General features: G+C 43.9%; 1 protein-coding gene across 1 annotated transcript in view; it reads right to left on the bottom strand.

The window, feature by feature from the left end:
• Positions 1-1416: 1416 nt before the first annotated feature.
• The window catches only part of PPP1R21 (protein phosphatase 1 regulatory subunit 21), a 45005-nt gene continuing 23645 nt past the window's right edge, over positions 1417-22776 (bottom strand). The window contains exons 12-22 of the mRNA XM_072140320.1: positions 20891-21027; positions 19014-19106; positions 17801-17928; positions 16254-16406; positions 12002-12094; positions 9723-9935; positions 8886-8921; positions 7120-7236; positions 6087-6185; positions 2810-2938; positions 1417-2059 (exon numbers count right to left, since the gene is read on the bottom strand). Of these exons, the coding sequence (XP_071996421.1) occupies positions 2030-2059; positions 2810-2938; positions 6087-6185; positions 7120-7236; positions 8886-8921; positions 9723-9935; positions 12002-12094; positions 16254-16406; positions 17801-17928; positions 19014-19106; positions 20891-21027 (1228 nt within the window). The 3' untranslated portion in view covers positions 1417-2029. The remainder of the gene's footprint in view (positions 2060-2809; positions 2939-6086; positions 6186-7119; positions 7237-8885; positions 8922-9722; positions 9936-12001; positions 12095-16253; positions 16407-17800; positions 17929-19013; positions 19107-20890; positions 21028-22776) is intronic.

The following is a 22776-nucleotide window of genomic DNA, read 5'->3' as shown; positions in this document are numbered from 1 at the left end:
CACAACGGCTTATTCAGTATTGTACGGATACCATAGCCTCAGGACTAGAGATGATCAAACCTAATGATTGGGTTCGGGTTCAGACACCTAACCTGGACATTTTGTTGGATTGGTGGCTGGACAGGTCCGGCATAATCTACTAGCCAGGTGTCTAAACCCAACCATCGGCTCCTCTCATCTCTACTCAGGACTGCTGAAGGTTCTAAATGCTAATATACTGCAAGTGCTCCAGGGGGCGTCACTAAAGCCCCTACAGACTCTGGCTGCTATGGCAATAACACACCCCCAGGAGCACTTTGAGTCATATTTACAAAGATCATTTTTTTTAGGAAAAGGAGACCATAAAAAACGATAATGCCAGATCCTGCATAAGGGGGTAAAGGGGATTTGGTAAGTGACTCTGCTTTATAAGATATTAATCAAACTGTAGATTTCCTATAAAGGGAACCTGCCATTCATAGTAACGCACCCAAAAGTAATAGTTCATTAAAAACTATGATTAAAAAGCATCACCCTTATTAGTAAATGGTTTCTTGATATGGCTGCAATGTTTAAAAAATTTAAAAAAAAAAATCAAGATTGTATACTTATATGCTACTCACCTACCAATCACAGTAAATGAGTCCTGTATATTCATTGTTCCCTGCCTCCCTGTTCCTGACTGGCAGGTCTCACTGCTAGGACATGCCGCTGGTATGGAACTAATAATTAGGAATATTCAACTACAGGCATGTACAGCTCTGTTTACTTATTATCAGAGGTGGGAAATGCTACACCCTGCCTTACTGGAACCCTGAAAAAGAGAGATGGAGATCTGACTTGCTGAAGAGAATTCCTGAGGGGGTGGGTGAGCAGGTGAGAGACAGTATGTATGTGTGACTCAGGACTGCTACATCATTAACCACTCCTGAGGAAGGTGGGGATTGAGAGAGACACTGGTGGAGAGAAATAAACCTTGCTCCTCACCCCTCCATCAGGAATTCTCTTCTGGGAGTCATATGTCTTATATGACCCGTCCCTATTGACAGCATTGTATATGCGGGAAGGATGGTTGTTGGGCCTGGCCAGAAGCTGATTCCAGCACAGCTCCCGCGGCCATGTTTGTTTACATGGCACGTGGACCGGATTGACAGCAGCGTGGGCTACCTGGCGGGCGCCGGAAGGTGATTACATCTTTATTTTTTTAAGCAGCCACTTCCTGGCCAGCTTTTGTTTTTTAAAGAAGTCTCGGATAACCCCTTTAAGTATCCCAAAAGTCTGATCCCGACTCCTCCCACACAAACCACTCACAAAGTCAATGCATATCCTGTTTTTTTGCACTTCCGTGACCCCTTTAAGTGAAGCCAATCTTCTAAACCTCGTCATAAATTAAGTCATTACGTAAAATTATTTTTAAGATTTTATTGATGAACCCACTCATTTCTTTCTCCCTCTTTTTTTTTTTTTGTTCAATGTACAGACATAAGGGTCTGACAATTGGAGGCGTATTCTTATTCTTTATTTTGTACGTAAACAGACCTTGAATGGAACAAAATTCTCCCTTTATGTCTCTTGTCGTATGAGGTCACTGAGCAGAAAACAAATGTACAAGTCTCTTACAAAACAGAACGTACAATCACAGACGTTTTATGTGTTTTTAGAAATAAAGCCTGAAGAAGAAAAAAAAAAAAACGTACAAAAAAAAGAATCCACTTTAAAGCTGTCGAGTTTAACAAAATAAAACTCAATTAAAAAAAAAAAAATTAACAAAAAAAAGTGCATTGTAAAAACTTTCGAAGGAGGTAAAATGATAAAGTGGAAATATATTCTTTCTGGATGGTGTTCCAAGATTTTCCGGACGCAGGTGTAGTCAGGACGTGGGGGGAGGGGGGACTGACAGACTTTGTGTTTGGCGAGATCCTTTCGCGGAGAGAAGGGATTCCATTCACATATATCACAGGGATAAGGTGACGGCAGAATTCCTGGTCTGGAATAGACCGTTCTGCGGAGTGTGTATAGCAGCGGCGTTATATGCCCTCCTCTGCAGCAACTATCGATTCTTGTTCTTTTTAGAATTTCCCTGCGGTGACAAAGGAAATACAAGGAAATTCATTAAACTGTATACTACGCCAATCAAGGAATGAGAGAGGGCGGAAGAGAATGGAAGAAAACCGGCTGTTGGGAGTAATTTTTTTTCCTTGTAGCTTGTAATTTAATTAATTTTTACTTAATTAAAGGGGTTGTCCGGAGGTTAAAATAATCTAGTTGCTTTCTTCCAAATACAGCGCCACATTTGACCATGGTTTGAGCTGGTATTGCAGCTCAGCTCCATTCATCTCAACGCAACCATGTTGCAATATCGGCACAAACGGTGGTCAGGTGTGGTGCTGTTTTTGGAAGAAAAGGGCCATGTAATTCAACCTCCCCTTTAACATTAAAGGTATATTCCATTTTTAAAAATTGAGGTAGGCGATTGATATCAGACTGGTGGGGGTGCAAAACCTGACACGATCGTTAAAACAGGTTATAGGCCCATGTCCCCTTTAAGTTAATGAAACTGAATTGCAATACCAGGCTCCGCCACTATATAATATACAGCGCTATGATAGGAAAGGGGTGAAGAAGCCGCAGAGGCGATAAAGCATAGTGGTTTGAGATGAACGGTTCAAAAGGTCGTTAGATGCACCTATCACCAGTAGGTCCGTAGTGGTAGGTTTCCTTTAAGTTTAGCACATGCGCTGGCTGATCCAAGCCCAACACATGCACAGAATTATATTGTAGAATGCAACAGATCAACCAACCATCCGGTCCCTGCCGTTCCGTCACTTACCTTACTGGCCATCTTCAACGTATCGATTTCCTCCCGTTGCTTGGTTAGCGTTTCGTTCATTACGCACAGGTGATCGCTCATCATACTCAGCTGATCCTCATAACTCCTCTTTGTTGTAATTAACTCATCCTACCAAAGGAGAAGAGAAGATACTGGAGATCCCTACAGCGTACACGTACCACACCAGGGGAAAGGCCAAAGCTATCTCCAAATAAAATTTAGAAAAAAAAATACACAATTGGGGCTTAGATTTTAGGTCTCCAAAAAGCTGACAGGTTTTTCAATCACTTTAGGTTATTTGGGTTATTTATTTTTTTAAATTCCGATTCAATATACATGTTCAGAGCAGATGACGGCCGACTGCATTAAATAAGGGAACCCGTCACTTAAACTAATCCACTCACATCAATGCAAATTACCACGCGAGTCAGAGCGACAATAGCTGCGTGTGTGTGACCCGCTGAAGAGAACTCCTGAGGGAGGAAACAGATTTCTCTTCAGCGAGTCACACAGCCAGCGTCTCAACCCCCTCATTAACTCCTCCCTTAGAGACGCTGGTTCTGTATTCTTGCCGAAGAGAATTCCTATGGGCCATGAATAGAATAGCGCCACCTGCTGTTATCCAACATCATTCCTGTAAAATACATTAAAAAAAATTAATATATATATATATCCGGGACCAGCAGTCGGGTTTGGTGTTCGGTTTCAGCCACCTGACCCGGACATATTGGCGTCCGAACAGCCAATCCAGCAAATTAACGCCCATCTAGCGACTAGCCATGGCTATGATTGGCCAGGAGGGTCCCCCTCATTTAGGAATGTTAGAGATATTTTTCATATACCTCCCCCCCCCCCCCCCCAAAAAAAAGGGGGGGGGATTTACATTAAATACGATTTTTAAAATAATCCCCAAAAATTAAATAAAAAAACCAAAAAGCAATGAAAACTAAAACAAAACCCATAACGGCGTATATTCTTCTTAGACGTTATTAAAATGTCCATGCATCTTCCTGACAATGCACAAATGGCAGACTACATTATTCATGTCCAAAACACGAGACTGGAGCGGCGCTGATGGCAATCTGTATTCTCCAACATAAAGGTCATGAAGGAATAGAGCGCAGGGGACGCGAGCGGATAAGAGGAGGAGAGAATGGGATGAAAGGGATAATACACACAGGGAAAATGAAATGCTATTTAGAAGACATTTCTATAAAGCCATCAGACCCGATCCGCTGTAAGAACCAAAGGAGGACCCAGCGGGCACGTCTAATATTCTTCTCTACAAGCTGACGGAATTAGCATGAGATCAAAAGTGTCCGGCTACAAAGAGCTTCTACTTATCTGCCCTGGTGGGAAAGTGTCACTCGCAGTCAGCGCGGAAAAAAAAAAAAGCAGAAGACTTACTTAAAGCACCTAAATATCCGCCATGTGCAGATGGGTCCTCTGAAATTTACTTAAATTGAAATTAGCCGCAATACCACACACATCCTGTGAGCAGGAGAGGCGCCATTTCCGGAAAAAAAAAAAAAACCCTGTTCCCTGTGGTGGACCTGAACACTTTCTGCCAGGTCATTGCTGATGGTCCCAATAAGTGTGACACCTTGTGACTGACCCATTTGAAAGGGCACCTTATACCCAGAAATGGAACACCCCTGTGTATGTGTTCTGTGTATGTCTTCCACCTCTTACCTTGCTTTTTGGATAGAGCATTTCTCCTCCTTTATTGTATATAACAGTTCTACTACTTCTATCCTGTATATATGGGCACAGTTTTACTACTACTACTCCTATCCTGTATATATGGGCACAGTTTTACTACTACTACTCCTATCCTGTATATATGGGCACAGTTTTACTACTACTACTCCTATCCTGTATATATGGGCACAGTTTTACTACTACTACTCCTATCCTGTATATATGGGCACAGTACTACTACTCCTATCCTGTATATATGGGCACAGCACAGTACTACTACTCCTATCCTGTATATATGGGCACAGCACTACTACTCCTATCCAGTATATATGGGTAGAGCACAGTTCTACTACTTCTATCCTGTATATATGGGCACAGTTTTACTACTACTACTCCTATCCTGTATATATGGGCACAGTTTTACTACTACTACTCCTATCCTGTATATATGGGCACAGTTTTACTACTACTACTCCTATCCTGTATATATGGGCACAGTACTACTACTCCTATCCTGTATATATGGGCACAGCACAGTACTACTACTCCTATCCTGTATATATGGGCACAGCACTACTACTCCTATCCTGTATATATGGGCACAGCACAGTACTACTACTCCTATCCTGTATATAAGAGCACAGCACAGTACTACTACTCCTATCCTGTATATATGGGCACAGTATTACTACTCCTATCCTGTATATATGAGCACAGTACTACTACTCCTATCCTGCATATATGAGCACAGCACAGTACTCCTACTCCTATCCTGTATATAGGAGCACAGCACAGTACTACTACTCCTATCCTGTATATATGGACACAGCACTATTACTTCTAACCTGTATATATGGGCACAGCACTACTACTTCTAACCTGTATATATGGGCACAGTACTACTACTCCTATCCTTTATATATGGGCACAGCACAGTACTACTACCCCTATTCTGTATATATGGGCACAGCACAGTAATACTACTCCTATCCTGTATATATGGGCACAGCAGAGTACTACTACTCCTATCCTGTATATATGGGCACAGTACTACTACTCCTATCCTGTATATATGGGCACAGTACTACTACTCCTATCCTGTATATATGGGCACAGTTCTACTACTCCTATCCTGTATATATGGGCACAGTACTACTACTCCTATCCTTTATATATGGGCACAGCACAGTACTACTACTCCTATCCTGTAGAGTTCTCCGTCTCCTATGTTGAGTATTAGTACTACCCTTTACCCCATGTATGAAGGTTGCCTATAGCGTGGCATGGGTGCCCACCCTGTTACCTTTGCACTGGGCCACCTGTGTATAAAACCCCCCTGTGTCCAGCGGACCACTGGAGAAATCCTGGAAAATCCTGCGGTACAGGGAGCGGCTCTGCAGCCCGGCTCATGACCAGTCACTTTCCTTGTTACTAGGAGTGGCATGCCATTGCCTGGCACATGGGGGGGGGGGGCGCCGGTGGCCTCAGTATTTAGCGATAGTCTTCCCTCCGGATCCCGATGGTGAGAGATGAATGGAGGAGTGTGAGCGCAGACTCGCCAGCTGGCCGCTCTTACCTGCAATCTGCTGATGCCCAGGCTGGCCGACTTGGTTTCTTCTGCTAAGCTGTGATTGGATTTCTCTGCCAACGCTAATCTCTTGGCGAGAGCCCGACACTGCAAAGATCCAGACACATGACTGATAGCAAGGTGATAAATAATGCCATGCTTACCCAAAATAGACTCTCATAGTATTTCTAGGCAGGAGAGGGGGGGGGGGGATTCCTTGAAACATGCTGGTATCATATTAAAGATAAGACTCTGGTCTTTAAGATGGCACCAGGATTGTGGTTCTGTGATCCACGGAATCTGAGATAAAGACAGCTAAAGACACAACTGGAAACGTGAGCTGCACATAAAGATCCAAGGATCTTTCTCTTTAACTTCTACAGAACATGATATTCACGAAGTGCCTTTCCCTCTGGTAGCCTCAAACCTTGACTCATCTCAAGCAAAATATGACTCTCTTTTTGGTCATTTTTGGGTCTGGGATCTACCGAACCAAAAGATACAGGAAGTTACAGAAATAGGAACTGGATATTTACCTGCAGCTCACATTTCCTGTATGTAATATTCTGTAGATTCCAGAACTACAAGTCTGATATGACCTGACAGATGAGCATCCCATCTTTAATATGACACCAAAATATTTCTAGATAACATAAAATGAAGTGACCACCAAAATATACATCCAAGGTAAATATGACTTTTCTCTGAAAGATGTGATTGGAAAGATGAGATTCTTATCTTTGATACAGCACCAGAAGATTGTTTCTAGGTACTGTAGAACAGAAGAAAGCGGCACGTGAAGTGATCTTAAACTTGGCTCGTCTCGTGCAAAATATGACTCTTCTCTGCTCATTTGGATGATTTTTTTTTTTATAGGTTGAGTATTCCCATAAAAGAAGGAATTCTATAAAGGGATATTTCATACACATGCTGAGGGGTGGCTGGAGGTTTAATTGGGGAAAATCTGGGGACCAGATGCTTCTCCATCTGCTCCCAACCTCCTGCCGGAATCCTGTATAAAATCGCTTGCGTCCAGACTTACCTCTGCGTGGAAGTGGACGGACTTGCTGTCTGCCAGCTGCAGCTGTGTGGTGAGCTCTGCTATTCTCGTCATGTAATGATTCTTTATCAGTCCTTCCCTGGAGTCCTGATCGGGAACCTGTTCATGACAAGACAGGGGGGGTTACACATTTTAGTATGACCCGTCGGGTCTAGTGGAGCTGATCCGAATCTGAAGCGTCAGTCAAACTATCCGCTGGCGTTCTGAATCCCCGAGCTGCGCTGCGCGGAGAGACAACACGTGCGGAAGTATTTAGGAAAGTATCTGGGTAAATATCCCACCTTGTCAGAGCAGAACTGGGTTAAAGGGTTTCTCATCCCATTAAAGGGGTTGGCCACATTACAAAACACATGAGGTAGTGCGAGTGTGTGTGTGTGTGTGGGGGGGGGGGGGGGGGGGGGGGCAGGATATTGGGTAATTTACCAATATATATCTATTATATTTGTATGTTTTCTCCGTGTTTGCGTGTTTTTCCTCTGGGTCCTCCAGTTTCCTCGCACACTGCAAAACATACTGTTAGGTTGTTTAGATTGTGAGCCCCATGGGGACAGGGAACAATTTGACATGCTTTGTGAAGCGCTGCGTAATCTGTAGGTGCTATATAAATAAAGAATTATTATCATACGTACTGCGCCGCTTTCTTGATGTGTAAAGTGAAGCCTTCTGTCTTTTACCCATCAGCCCAGACATTCCTGTCCATAAAATGGCCGCAGATGGAGGGTCATGTGATCTCTAACTGTCCATGAGCAATCGCCCTGCCAGGACCTTGATCTTATATTCATTATTACCATCATAAAGTTCTGGCAGGGCGATTGTTCATTAGAGATTACATAGAATGAACAGACTGCAGACACTTGTCCTGCTCTCTAGTAATTTCGTTGGGACCTGTAGGATTCTTATAGGACGGTCGACCCTGGAAGATCTGTGTAGTATTGGCCCGGTCATACAGTCCCCATTATCTTTTGATCAAACGTTTATTTCCTATCCTGTGCATCAGGGATAAAGACCTTACATTTATGCTTCGTGGGCAATGTTTTGGATGAGAATCTGGTAAATCACTGTGTAAACTCCCAGTAAAATCCATCCTGATAACCAGGGACACTTACTCATAGATCCAGGTACCGTGACTGTGGTATCTTCTAATATTTATTATTCTTGAGTCAATTCCTCTTAAATCAACTTTTCAAATTATGCTAATGAAGGTCACCATTGCTCCTCCATGCTGCAGATTCACAAACTGTTACAGTGTGCAACAAGCACTTGCCCCTCCCACCGTGTGATGAAACTTCCTCTGCTGCAGTGGGATTACATGAAAGCCGTGAAGGAAGTGCTGAGGTAGCAGAGCGGGAGACAGTGTAATAGCCTGTAAAGCTTCAGAAAGGAAGAGCTCTGGTAAAGCCTTTCTCATTTGCATAATTGTAAAAGTTGATTTTAGAAGGAAGGGGGCCACAAATATAAGAAGATTGCCGCAGTCACAGTGCCTGGATCTTTGAGGAAGTGTCCCTGGTTTATCATGAGGGATTTAAAAGGCTACGGTAGGTCATCAATACACTTCCCAGACCACTACAGTATGAAGATGTGGCAAATCAGTGCGTTGCGGCTCCTTGGGACAAACATCCACAGATCTATGATGACTTATCCTATTGTCCTGGACAACCCCTTTAACACAATAAACCGAGGGGGTGGAGGGGGGGCAACAACTGCATTGATCTAATAAACAGTACATGTGTTTGGAGAGATGTACATACCTGCAGATTATCGCTACTGACGGCCAGCATGCCGATCTAGGGAAAAGGATGAACAGATGATTTAGTGAGGGATAATGTCTCATTGTGTATCAAAAAAGCTCCATCAAGACTTACTGCATAAAGGGACTCTGTGACCAGATGAAATTACCACCCCCTCAGGTGCGGGGGGAGGTTATGAAATGTCCGATCTATAAATACCCCCTTTTAAGAAAAAAAAATCTCAAAAATTTTTCCTACAATGAAAAAAAAAATCACCCCAAAAGCCATGAGAAAATGAGCAGAGAAGAGTCACATTTGCCTCAGATGAGTAAAGTTTAGAGACTGCCCCTATCTCCAGTTCTATGTTATCTAGAAACACGCTGCTGGTGTTATATTAAACATAAAAATCTCTTCTTCTCATTATTCCCAACTGGGTCTTAAATTGCCTTTATATCCATCTCTGTAGATCACAAAGCCACAAACCTGATGCCATCTAAAAGATGATTTGTATCTTTAATATGACGATACAAAAAGCATTCTAGATGCTATAGTGCCAAAGATAGGGGAGTCTGAAATGACATTACCCCTGCAGCCTCTAAACTTGACTCATCGGAGGCCAAATATGACTCGTCTTAGCTCATTTTTACACGACTTTGTAGGCCATTTTTTATTGGTAAATGGGCGAGTCTTCATATAAAAGAGTGAATTCTATAAAGGACATTTCAAACCTGACCTTAGGGGGCTGCTAGTTGAATGGGGTCAAATATGGTCACAGAGTCCATTTAACAAATCGTGATAATACAGTGGCCCCTTAGGCTATAGTAGGGTTTAGATTCCTAAGGAAAAGTTATTACTCACCAGACTTGTTCTTGTTTCCAGGGCATTGTCAGTCACATGCGATAAGGCGTTTTCGTGTGCGGGGTCGTGCGGCTGCCCCTTGTCCGTATTCTTCATTATTTCGGATATGCGTTGCGTCTCCTTCTCCAGCTTGATCTTGGACAGCTGCGCCTCCAGCATCCAGTGCTCCTTCTCTTGCTCTAGTTTGCTGATCTTCTCGAGGCTGTGCTGCACCTGTGGAGACATTGTGGTCATACGGCCATCTTCCGGTACCATTCTCAGATGGACCCCAGGGAACCCAACTCACTGCCATATAGGAAAGGCAACGCGCTAAGGAAGGGTCATGACTGAAGATGAAGCTGTGTTTAGAAGTCCAGCAGCACTCCCAGCATTCATCTATATGCATCTCTATGGGAAAGTGTTGTGGGCATGCTCTATGACCTGCACTAAGATTATTGGACATTAACAAGCAAGATGTGTATATACATACCCTGCAGCTGGAGCGCTGAATATAAAGGGATATTCTACGTACACTTACACCCCATCCACAGGATTAAGGGACATGGTCAACCGATTTTATCTGATTAAATCAACGCCCCCCTCAGGTAAGAAATAAACTTTCTAGAATCCCCTTATTTATATGAAATCTCCCCAGTTTACCTACAAAAAATAAACTCCTCCAAAGTAATGTGAAAATGTGCAGAGAAGAGTCATATTCCAACTGAGAAGAGTCAAATTTCGAGGCTGCAGGGGAGGGTCATTAGGATGACCTCTATCTTAGGTTCTACGGCACCTACAAGCAGGTCAGATTAAAAATAAGAATCTCATCTCTCAGATTGCATCGGGCTTGTGGTTCTTTAATCTGCAGAACCGGAGATACAGACAGCAAAGAAAATAGGAGGGAATTGGATCTTTATCTGCAGCTCACATTCCCAACTTTGTATTTAAAGGAACACTCCAGTTAAAGCTAATCCATTGAATAATACATGATGCAGGGCCTGAAGGAAGGAGCAGGACTCCTATAGATAGACCCTAGAGTCCTGCTCCTCCTTTCAGGCCCTGCACAAAGTATAATTCAATCAAATCAGCTATGATTGGAGTGTCCCTTTAACTGTCCAGATCTCTGCTTCTTAGATCACAGAAACACAAGCCTCATGCGATTTGAAAGATAAGATTGTTATCTTTAATATGACACCAGCATGTTTCTAGGTGCTACAGAACTAAAGATAGGGACATCTGAAGTGATGCTCCCTTTGCAGCCTTCAAGCTTGACTCATCTCAGGCAAATATGACTGCTCTCTGCTCATTTTCACAGGACTTTGGAGGAGATTTTTTTTTACAGAGGTAAAAGGGTGATATTTCACAAAGTGGGAATTCTAAAAATGACATTTCATATCCTACTAGAATGGGTTGGGAGTTTAATAGGGTGAAATCTGGTGAAAGGTTTTCTTTAAGGGTCTAGTAGTAGAAGGTCTAATAGCTGGAACCCCGTAGTGATCATGTGCACAAGGGACCGTTAGGACCCCCTGGAGTCTCTTCTATGACCACAGCCCTGGTGTACATGCTCAGCCAATACTCCAATCATTTCTTTTGGAAGCCCTGAAAGAGCGCTGTCCTGCACGAGCACTTCATGCACATAAAAACTTGGGGGCACTTGTAGACATCAGTTCCAATAGCTGAAGGTACAATCAATCAGACTCCCAGAAATCTGACCCTTACCCTAGGAATAGGCGATTAGTGTATATATAGTGGGGAGAGCCTTTAAAGGGAACCTGTCATCAGAAATTGACCTAATAAACCACTACCAGTATGTAATCAAGCAGCTAAACAGCTTGTTGATGATGTTTCTTTCTTGGTCCAGTGCGGTGGCATCATCCAGAAAATCAACTTTGAATCAAGATGTAAATTGGTTTCATGAAGTCAAGAAAGCGGAGAGTTTAACACAGAAGTCAAGCTCTCCCTGCCTTAGAACGCCCCCTTCACTGTAATTATGGTCCTGCGTCCAGGGAAGTCATTGACCAGATCTCCTGAAGTCTGGTGCGTGATGTCAATCACAGTGGAGGTGTACAGAGGCGGGGAGAGCTTGACTTTAGTGTTAAACTCTCCGCCTCCCTGACTTTATACAACCAATTAATATCTCACTTCAAAGTTGATTTTCTGGATGATGCCACCACACTGGGCCATGAAAGAAACATGATTTGGACAACATATTGGTAGTGGTCAATTTTTGGTGACCGGTTCCTTTTATGTTTCAGTTTCCATTATGAATCACATTTACTACAGTGTATACATGGACGCACCTGCTGGGCGAGGCCTTCCCTGCTCTCTGTAGAGCTCAGGAGCACCCTCCGATTCACCAACGCCTCCTCATAAGGCACAGAGTCTGGACAGGGCTGCAAGAGAAGCAACAACATTTCATTATTTCAGCAGATGGGAATAGATATATAGCGAATGGGGGGGAGGGCAGGTACAGCTGGAGGGGTCACTCACTACGGCCCGACCACTCACCCTAGTACCCTAGAAATCCTGGAGAGAACAAAGGGGCTATAAAAATCACAATGATCTCCAGAATCTTTGGCTTATTAAGAGTGAAAGCCTGTGAAACGCAGCAAAGACTTACTGGCAAAGAGAGGGCTCAGCCCGTGAGCCCTCTCCATGCACCCGACGTGTGACATAGTATTACATCACATGTCGGGAAGGGGTTAAAGTAAGTATAGCAACCATTCCTTGTAAGGAACCGGTCAAATGGATTAACCCACAATAACTAAACATTTCTTTGAAAACTGCTATTATACAACAATGCAACTATCCCTGTATTGTTCCCCGCCATGCCTGTAACGTTCCACAGTCCATTCAGAAAGTTGATTCATCATCTATGCATATTCTTATAGCTCTGCAGTGCCTCCAGCTTGCTGATTGACAAGGGGCGTCCTATCTTTTCAGTCGATTGAACTCGGTTCTGCTACATCATTCACCCTCCCTAAGAAATGAAGGAGACGCTGCCAGTGTGCGACTCCCTGAAAAGAAATCTGCTCCCTCATTCCACCCTCCCTCAGGAATTCTCTACCTCGAGTCACACAGCCGAAGTCTCTTTCATTCCTGTGGGAGGGTTGAATTAGTTGGGAGGAGCAGCTGAGCAGGAGGGACATGAATGTGCTGGAATTGGCTCAAAGAAAAGACAATGGGGCAGATTTACTTACCCGGTCCATTCGCGATCCAGCGGCGCGTTCCTCCGACGTCCACCAGGTGGCGCTGCTGCGCTGAAGAGCATCGGAACGCACTCAAGTTCACCGGCCTATTCCTAGTGAAGGCAAGTGCAAGCTCCGCAACAATTTTTTTTTTTTTTTATATATATAAATGCGGCGGTTTTTCCGAATCCTTCGGGTTTTCGTTCGGCCACACCCCCCGATTTCTGTCGCATGCATGCCAGCGCCGATGCGCCACAATCCGATCGCGTGCGCCAAAATCCCAGGGCAATACAGGTAAAATCGGCGCAAATCGGAAATATTCGGGTAACACGTCGGGAAACCGCGAATCGGGGCCCTTAGTAAATTACCCCCATTAATCGGACTCACATGGGGTCATTTGCATAGATGATGCGTCAACTTTCAAACTGAATGTGGAACTTTACAGGCATGGGGAGGAACAATATAGGGATAGTTGTGCCGCTTATAATAGCAGTTATCAAAGATATGTTTAGTTTGGGTTACTTTGACAGGTTCCCTTTAAAACGTATTAAAGGGATTGTCCAAAATGACAGGGTAGGCATAGGGGATAACTTCCTAAATCTTGAGTATTCGACAAATCGGACCACCACTAGCATGAGAAAGGGACCCTAAATAATTAGAAGTGGGATGCCGCGGTGAATGCTCATCCTAACGCTTCATTCAATTCCATTATCGCAGCTGAAGATAGCTGAGCACAGTGTTCCTCTATCTCTGGCCGATCCCATAGAACTGTATGGAGAGGGAGGTCACATGCTTGTCTTAGTAACAAAGGGACCCCCATTCTCTTAATTTCTGGGGGTCCCAATCATGATTGAGGGGGTCCCAGAAGTCGAACCTTCAACGATTGGGAAATTATCCACTAACCTGTGTATTGGGGACTTCTGAAGTTGGAACAGCCCAGAAAGATTTGCAATGCGAGAAATAGTAACACAATACAACCGCTTCACCGCAACGTCCCGCCGCACAACTCCAGCTTCAGTACATGTGCAATACATGCAACACGGCACCTTATATACTCCACCGCAGCACATAGAAGAGCCAAAATCTCCTGTCACCAGGGTCATCCGAGAAAGAGACCTGTAAGAATTAACTCTATAGGAATATAATACTCCAGAGAAAATATGTACGGCCACAATCCTATTAGAATTAAATCCTATCCATAGGAACAATAGCGACCCCGAAATTACACTAAAGCGCCCCATTAATCACCCTGGTAAGAGGAGAGCATAGTGGAGATAGGTGGGTGCATAAACCCACCTAATGTCTGGATAGGGGGAGGGGGGGGGGCGGTGTGCGGCATCTGGATGCGACAGGATTTTGAGGCGGTGAATTTATTGGCGAGTTAATTGGAAATATAGAGGTAATGAGCCCTCCTAGTGCTCTTATGTTACATAATAACACAGACTATGGCGGAACGGCGCAGCCGGGGGAAACTAAAGGATGGAAAGCAAATGAGTTAAGGGATCAGGTACGACACGAAGGTGCGACAAGGCGAAGGTTGGACGGAGGACATGTTCAAAGATGAATCACTTATTACTGCGCTAGTAGTCAAATAACGGAGTACATCTGCTCGCTACTGAGAATATACAGCCAGCCAATCGGGGGACAGGAACTAAAACGCAGAAAAGAGAGCGAGCCCCACACCAAAATCGGGAGGAAACGCGAGTAAAAAGTTACATCATCATCCTCTGTTATTCCTCCTGGAAATTTATGAATGCATAGAGGGGGAGGGGTGTCCCTGACTAGTCTGATACTATCCAGTCCGTTCATGCAGTGTTGGGTCACTGACAAGGTTGGTGGTTGCACCCAGTTGTCCATTTATTTCTAAATTTCTAGGAGGAATAACAGAGAAACAGCACAATGCCAGCCAACGAGCTCCAAAATGTTTATTTCTATGTAAAAATCCAATTCATGAGAGATTCTGACTACAGAGATCAACAGTGAGGGGAGGGGCCGAGGGGCTCCAGAGAGCTAAGAGCACAGCAGTTTGAGGACACAATTGCAGTGCAGTGAAGTCCAGCTACAATCCTGAAATATTAAATGCAATTTCTTTTTTACAGTCCTGCTGCTACTAACAACACACACATGGCTACACAGAAAGGTCTACGAGTTTGCAAGGTCACATCCTGCACAACTTCAGCTGTGTCCCTTGAGTGGTTGTGCCACTAATGACACAGTTCCCACAGATAGTGTCCCATATAGGTAGATAGAGTGGGCAAGCACAAGGCTAAGTGCCACTAGAGGGGGAAACCCTGTTAAAATGATTGGGGGGGGGGGGGGGGGGGAGAAGGAACCGTGCATAACCGTTGACATTTTTGGGTAACAGTCCCTGGAGAAATGTTCATGCATACCTTTGTAAGTGCTATTACTAGCAGCAGGAATGTGACAAAAGCATTTATATTCCAGCATTGTGGCTTGACATTGTGGTGCTGTCACACTGCTGTGCTCTTAACTCTCTGGATTTGGCTGCTACACAGTTTCTACCGTATTTTTCAGACTATAAGGCGCACCATCAATAAATGCCTCCTAAAATGTCTAGGTTCATATATAAGGCGCACCTGATTATAAGGATGAATGACCAGCAGGTGGCAGACCTGTGCACCGCTCAAGGCAGCTGTTGACTGTAAGTACAGTTCATATATAAGGCGCACTGGACTATAAGGCGCACCTTTGATTTCTGAGAAAATCAAAAGAATTTTTTGTGCGCCTTATAGTCCGAAAAATACGGCAATCAAAGTGACTGTAGTATTCATCCGGATGTGACTGCAAGGAACAGGACTTAAAAAACACTTCTAAAATAAACTGCATCTGACCTTAAACTAAGTTCACGAAACCAGCTCCACCTTCCAGCGCAATTACCATCATCTCAAAATATAGGTCCAGTCTCCTCTCAACCGAAATGTAAAAAAAAAAAAAAAAAAAGAACCTGCGCTCAAAAGGAAACGCGATCATTATAAGGAAGGATGAAGAAAAAAAACCCCAAGACCAGGACCTAAAAATAAAAATTGATTCATTCCGACAATTAATGGCTGGACGGTTTCGAGGTATAAGCCGCCATCCAATTATAATGAAAACCTTAAATATCACGCAGCTCTGAGCGGTCCCTGCTGCAGACATTTCGTTGGCGTGAGGACAAATGAATGCTGCAGACCAGGACTTGTTCAGCACAAATTGTCAGCACTATCCGCTTTGCTTGAGATCTAAATATTTAATGACCGGCGCTGGATGTCTCGCTGCAACGTCAGGCTCTCGGAGAGACAATATTTGCCGTCTAATCAGGGAGTAATGCAGGGGTTAAAGACAACGAGCGCCGCTGTATACGCACCGTCCTCAGCGCCTTCATGTACTGCGCCGCCTTCTGCTTGTACTGAAGCATCATTTCGGCTGAGAGGGGATTGGTGAAGCCCGGCCTCCCTTTTGGTCCGTAACTTAGGGATGTCATGAAGTAGTCCAGGTTGTTGGAGAAAAAGGTTGCGATCTAATAACAAGGAGGAGAGAAGAAAAAAAAAAAACTTTTTAGAACTTACCAGTTGTGAAAAATTACATTTTTTCGATAATCAATGTAGAATGGAAAAGTATGTGAACCCCAACTTTTTTTGAAGGGCCCTGGTCATTTTGCTCACACCCATCGCTAATATCTGCATGAAGCTGATGTGGGTGAACTCCGCACCAGTTATATTTTGTAGCACCCATAAATTTTAAAGGAGTTAGTCCCAGGTTTGAAAAACGTGACTACTTTCTTCCTTATCCCAATTCTCTGCTTACCCTTAAAGGTGTATTCCCATTACAGCAAATAAATGTCATTCTTTATACGATAAAAAGTTCTACAATTTTCCAATGTACTTTCTGTATCAATTTCACAGTTTTCTAGATCTCTGCTTGCTGTCATCTTATGGAAAGCTTCTATGCCTATGGTCACACAGGTGCACGGCTCGTTATATAACAGAGTAATCAGAGTTGTGGGATATAACGAGCCTTGCACAGGAAGGGACCAATGAAGCTTTCTATAGAAGGACAGCAAGCAGAGATCTAGAAAACTGAAAAATTGATACAGAAAGTATATTGGAAAATTGTATAACTTTTCATTATACAAACAGTAACAATTTATTTGCTGAAATGGGAACACCCCTTTAAATCCACTCCAAAGAGACTGGGTTCGTCTGCATGAATTTGCACATGAAAAACATAATGGGGCTAATTTACTAAGGGTCGGAATCGCGCACTTTCGTAGGGTTCCCCAACGATTTACGCCAAATTGCCCCGGGATTTTGGTGCATCGGCGCCGGCTTTCACTCGACAGAAAACGGGGGCATGGCCGTCGGACAACCCGACGGATTCAGAAAAACTGCAGAATTTAAAAAAGAATTTGTGTCGCAAGATCAGCACTCACATGCACCAGGAAGGTGAAGGCCGGCGGACCTCGGCGCAGCAGCGACACCTAGTGGACATCGGGCGCACGACCTTAGTGAATCCCAGCAGAACTTGAATCCTCGTCTGAGAATGCGCCGCTGGATCGTGACTGGACCGGGTAAGTAAATGTGCCCCATTGCATCACTCCCAAGAAGACTCATGGCTGTACTAGCTAAAATGTTGCTTCTACTCAAAGATACTGAATATTTATGACCATGTGATATTTCAGTTTTTAAATAAATTTGCAAGACCAAATTTCTTGGTCTTTTTTTTCCTGCCAAGATGGGGGCAAAAAAAAAAATAACTTTTCTGATCTTACCGATTAATGCAATAAAAGAGTGAGAAATTTAAAGGTGTCCACATACTTTCCGCCCTCCCCCCCCCCCCCCCGTATACAGTGTAACGTAGCCTACCCTGTATATCTAATTATAAAACACGGACACCCACAGCCACGGCACTTACCTTGTTTGTTGCACTGGTCAGAGCGACGAGAGAAGACAAGATGCAGTCATTTGTGGTCTTAAGCTTATCGGTGGCTCCCGGCAGCTCCTGCTCCAGCGCAGCTTTATGACTGTAACGTTTGGAAAGATCTGCAACGACACAAACAAGTAGAAATAGACATAAACGCTGCCTTGGAGACATTTTTCCCTTATCCTTTAAGCCTCACATCCAGGACTTACTATAACCTGCCGCCTCCATTACAAGAACATCTCTCGCATCCGACCCTCCCTCAATCCAGAGTCTACAAAAATTTGATATTCCATCCCCTCATCATCTCCTGCTTGGACTACTGCAATATTCTTCTCTGTGGTCTCCCAGATAACTCTCTAACCACCATCCAATCCATCATTTACTCTGTTGCCCCGGCTGATCCATCTGCCCCCTCTGCCTCAGGGGGTCTGTTATGTGTATAAAGGGGGCTGGCACATGGATATTACTATGTGCTATTCCTAGGATGTTTCAGACTGGGAATTTCTCCCTTTAAAAATGGGAAAGCTTTATTATTTATGATTTGCATGATTTTTCTGACATCCATTCTTCAAACATAAGTACATACAGTCTACAGTGTTATACATGTGTCACTGCAGAATATTCTCAGACAAATAAATTGGGGTGTTGGGGACGGTAATGTATTTGGGGATTAGGAGCTGATAACACGGCCCCGAAGAGAGAGAGAGCAGCGAGTGAAGAGACCAGAGATGTCCCTGACTGCACATTACCGTATTTTCCGGACTATAAGGCGCACATAAAAGCCTAGGATTTCCTTAGAAATCCAAAGTGCGCCTTATAGTCCGGTGCGCCCTATGTATGGCGCAGGGCAGCGGACCCTACTTACATAGGTCCCCGCTACCGGAGACAGCAGATCTCCAGCGGGAACTGCAGACCACGCGGCACGAACAACTTCTGCCGCTTCGGTCTGCAGTTCCCGCAGGAAATCTGCTGTCTCCGGTAGCGGGGACCCATGTAAGTATGGTCCGCTGCCCTCCTCCCCCCTGAAAGGACCCCCTTCCCCGCTCACCTCTCCGGTCGCTCCATCTCCGCTCTGCCACGCCCCCGGCCACCCTGCGCCTTATAGTCCGATGCGCCTTATATATGGAATAATTCCATATATAAGGCACATCAGACTGATGCGCCTTATATTCTGGTGCGCCTAATGGCCCGGAAAATACGGTACCTTTCATAATTTCATGAAGTCCGCGGAGAGAGTCACAGATCTGGGTCAGGATGGATCCGTAGTTGGCTTTCAGCAGACCCTCCGGTTTTGTGCCTGAAGTAATTAGTAAAAAAAAAAAAAAAATATTGATTATTAAATTGTGAAATCAGGTCATTAATATTGCAGAGAGGCCCTGAAGAAATACCAATTCTGCTCTATCTCCCAAACTAAGGACACCAAGTGCGATGCCTTACAGTGATTATGAACAATGAACAGTCCCTTTAAATTTGTTACCATTGGGTGTAGATCTAAGCATCTCCACGGCAATAAAATACAAACATAGCCTGTGCAATCTGATCGAGCAACCTTATTGCTTCCATATTTCACTAACTACTTGTAAGCAAGAAGTTATTATGGATGGAACAGTTATGGTACAGACTACACAGGTGTTGTTTGTAGTCTGTTACTATGGAGACACCAATCTACTTCACTTTGCAATGCATCGGCTTCGCTGTGGAACAGCTGCTCCAAAAATGGATGCAGCAATTTGTGGTTTCATTTCTATTCATTTCCACCCAACTAATAATTTTTCAGCTTCCCAGTGTGTTGAATCAAACATGGTTTCCATAGGAGTGAAAAAAATGATGTTTTTCAGGTAGTTTAAAAAAAAAACCAAAAAAAACAACGTAAAAGCCAAAATATAAAACAGCCGTGTGTCAGGAAGAAGTTAAGTGATACAATTCAGCATCACAAGGGGACGGCTCAATGCTTATGGATTCATATAGATAGCATTGAACTCAAAGGAGCATTTAAAGGAAATCTACCACCAGGATGAAGGACTGTAAACAAAGCACACTGACATACTGGTGTGTGCCCCCTCTGGCAGGATCTGTTGTTCTTTTGAGAAAATAAGCTTTTAAAATTATGCAAATGAGCGTAAGGGGCTTAAGGCCCAATTTTCATAATTTAAATAAAGCCTTTTTTGTAAAAACAAGAACATAAAAAGTTAAAAGAAGAGCAGATCCTGCCAGATCCACACCAGAATGTCAGTGTGCATGGTTTACGATCCTTATTCCTGGTGGTAAATTTTCTTTTACAAATTCTATGAATTGCTTTACTGCAAGGTGTAAAAAGAACTGGATTTAAAGTGGTTGTACAGAGTTAAAATGTTAGTTTCTATTCACAGGTTGTGCTTGGCAATTTCTGACCCTCACATAGTATTGAATGGAGCAGTAAGACATATAACCAACCTGCCTCTGCATCAATTCGCTCTCGTGTAGTAGTCAGACCCCCACCAATGTGATAACAATTGAACTTGGTACAACTTTAAGCAAGATCCATACCACAATATCCCCCTGAATTACTGGGAATAGATACTTCACTATACATTTCCATTACTTCAAGTGCTGGGAAGAGAACAAAGCCCGGATACAAGGAATAAAACATCCATCAACCACTAGAAAGTCAAGCGGAGGCACAGGAGATGCTGAGGGTTACAGTCCGGGTCTGTAGCAGGGGTCTCAGGTCTATTCAGCCGCTTGCATGCTTACGGCTTTCGCTTTTTCTTTTAAAAGGTAAAACAGCAGAAGGATGTAAAAAGCAAAATAAAAGCAAATTAAATTAAGATGGCCAAATAGGTGGTCATGATTAACCCCTTAGTGCCCCACGCTGGGATGGAACAGGTTCAGGCTTCTGACACTGCGTCACCTCCAGTAACTTTCCGTATCCGACCCTCACGAATAACATCAGTCTTCAAAACCGGTCACTGTGTCCCAAGCTGTAACCGCTTTCACAGAGCTGCAGTTTGCTACAATGTATCAGACGCTTATACATGTAAACCAGGGAATATTAATCTTGGATCTCAAAGACATAGAAGAGAAGGAGCCGGTGTTACTCACTGGGTAAGGCAAGAAGTGCAAGGTAGGTCTTCAGTTTCTCAAACATGGAGGTCATCCTCTTCATGTCCCGCTGCAGCTCCGCGTTGCGTTCTCGTAAAGTTGCCGTGCAAAGGGAGGATGCGGATTCTTCCTCCAAGCTTCAAAAGAAAAAAGGAAAGTTTCTGTGACTAAATTGATTATATCCAATTCTTTGCAGCACTGCTAGACCTAGCATTGAGAGTGTGTAACGTTCAGCTGCTGTTCAGAACACTTAGGTGCAATCTTTTGCGGTGCGGCTGCACATCTCAGACGTGTTGCAGTGAGACGCGGTTTGCTCACCACACAGTACTCAAGCATAACGCGCCTGAATGGTGGCTGTGAGCAAGTTGCGTTTTTTTGCGGGTAGTTTATGGCCACCATAAAGGGATTTGCGAACAGAACCTTACGGGGATGCAAAGTCCGTAACATTGATGACTGCTGAACCCTAACCGATCCATTCTCACGGACTGATGGACCTTTAGGTCAAGCAAGAGTCCGGCCGCTCCATACAATAGTATGGGGGTGTTACAGATAACTGAGCACTGTGCTCAGCAAATTCTAAGACTTTTATTCCAATATGAAGAGATACCCGAACGGTGTGCTTGACAATTTCCGAAATTCCCATACTACAGAATTGAAATGCCGAATACACAATCAGCCCAATTCTCCACCCATTAGTGAGAAAAGGACCCCTCAATCTCCAAGTAAAGGGGGGTTGTCTCGTTCTTGTGGGGTTCCCTCAATGGTGTCCATACTATTCCCTATCATACCTTATACCGGCGCATATTTTTAAAATATGTTTTTAAATAATGGGATGTTTGGATTCATTGCAGGGTTGGGGCGGCTTTGTATGGCCATATAGGCGGTGGGGGCTGTGGTAGTTTTCTATGCAGCATGTATTATATTATATCATTTATTATGTGTCATGACCATCAAATCTTTCCTCTCATCGGCTGTCGCCATGTTGGCCGGGGCTGTCAGAGGATCTGTACTGTCAGGAAATCTGCTCCATGTCAGCCTTCCCCTAAGCCGACTGATCAGATTGAGATCTTGTCAGTGAATAGAAAGAAGGTATCCAACAGGGGGGAGGATGACTGACTTCCATCGCTCTGATATGACTTGGCATCGAGCGGCTGTATAGCACCAGAGGTTCCCTTTAAAGTCATCAGGAGCTCTTTTCTGTCTTCCCTATGTCCCCATAGAGAATAGTGTGACATTGCCAAAGTGTTTTTATAATTTTCTGATACATTTTCTAATAAAAAGTTAGATGAAAGTGCAGCTCTGTGCAGAGCGGTTTTCTGAGGGCGGGGGGGATGCTCCTCACTGGCCACTCACAAGGGTCATGGGACACTGCTCAGGTTCCCTTTTAAAGCTGTGGTTCACTTTTACCAATTATTTGATATTCCTTGTGTAATCAAAAGTTATAAAATTTTCCAATATACCTACTGTATCAGGTCCTCATGGTTTTCCACATCCCTGGTTGCTGTCATTCTAGAGGAAGCCTCATTGTTTACCTCCTGAGCATAAAAACCCATCCCTGGTCATGTGATGTCACACAGGTGCATGGCTCATTATATCGCCGGTAATGTGATGTCACACAGGTGCACGGCTCATTATATCCCTAGACATGTGATGGCACACAGATGGACGGCTCGTTATATCCCTGGTCATGTGATGTTATACAGGTGCACGGCTCATTATATCCCTGGTCATGTTATTTCACACAGGTGCACGGCTCGTTATATCACAGAGTGATCAGAGCTGTGTGTTATAATGAGCCGTGCACCTGTGACATCACATGACCAGAGACCAGTTCTTATCAACCGGAATCTTCCTGTAGAATGACAGCAAGCAGAGATCTAGAAAAC

Source organism: Engystomops pustulosus, chromosome 3 (assembly GCF_040894005.1).
Source record: "Engystomops pustulosus chromosome 3, aEngPut4.maternal, whole genome shotgun sequence".
Taxonomy (NCBI): Eukaryota; Metazoa; Chordata; class Amphibia; order Anura; family Leptodactylidae; genus Engystomops; species Engystomops pustulosus.
Note: the sequence above shows the minus strand (reverse complement) of the source record. Positions and strands in the feature narration are given on the sequence as shown.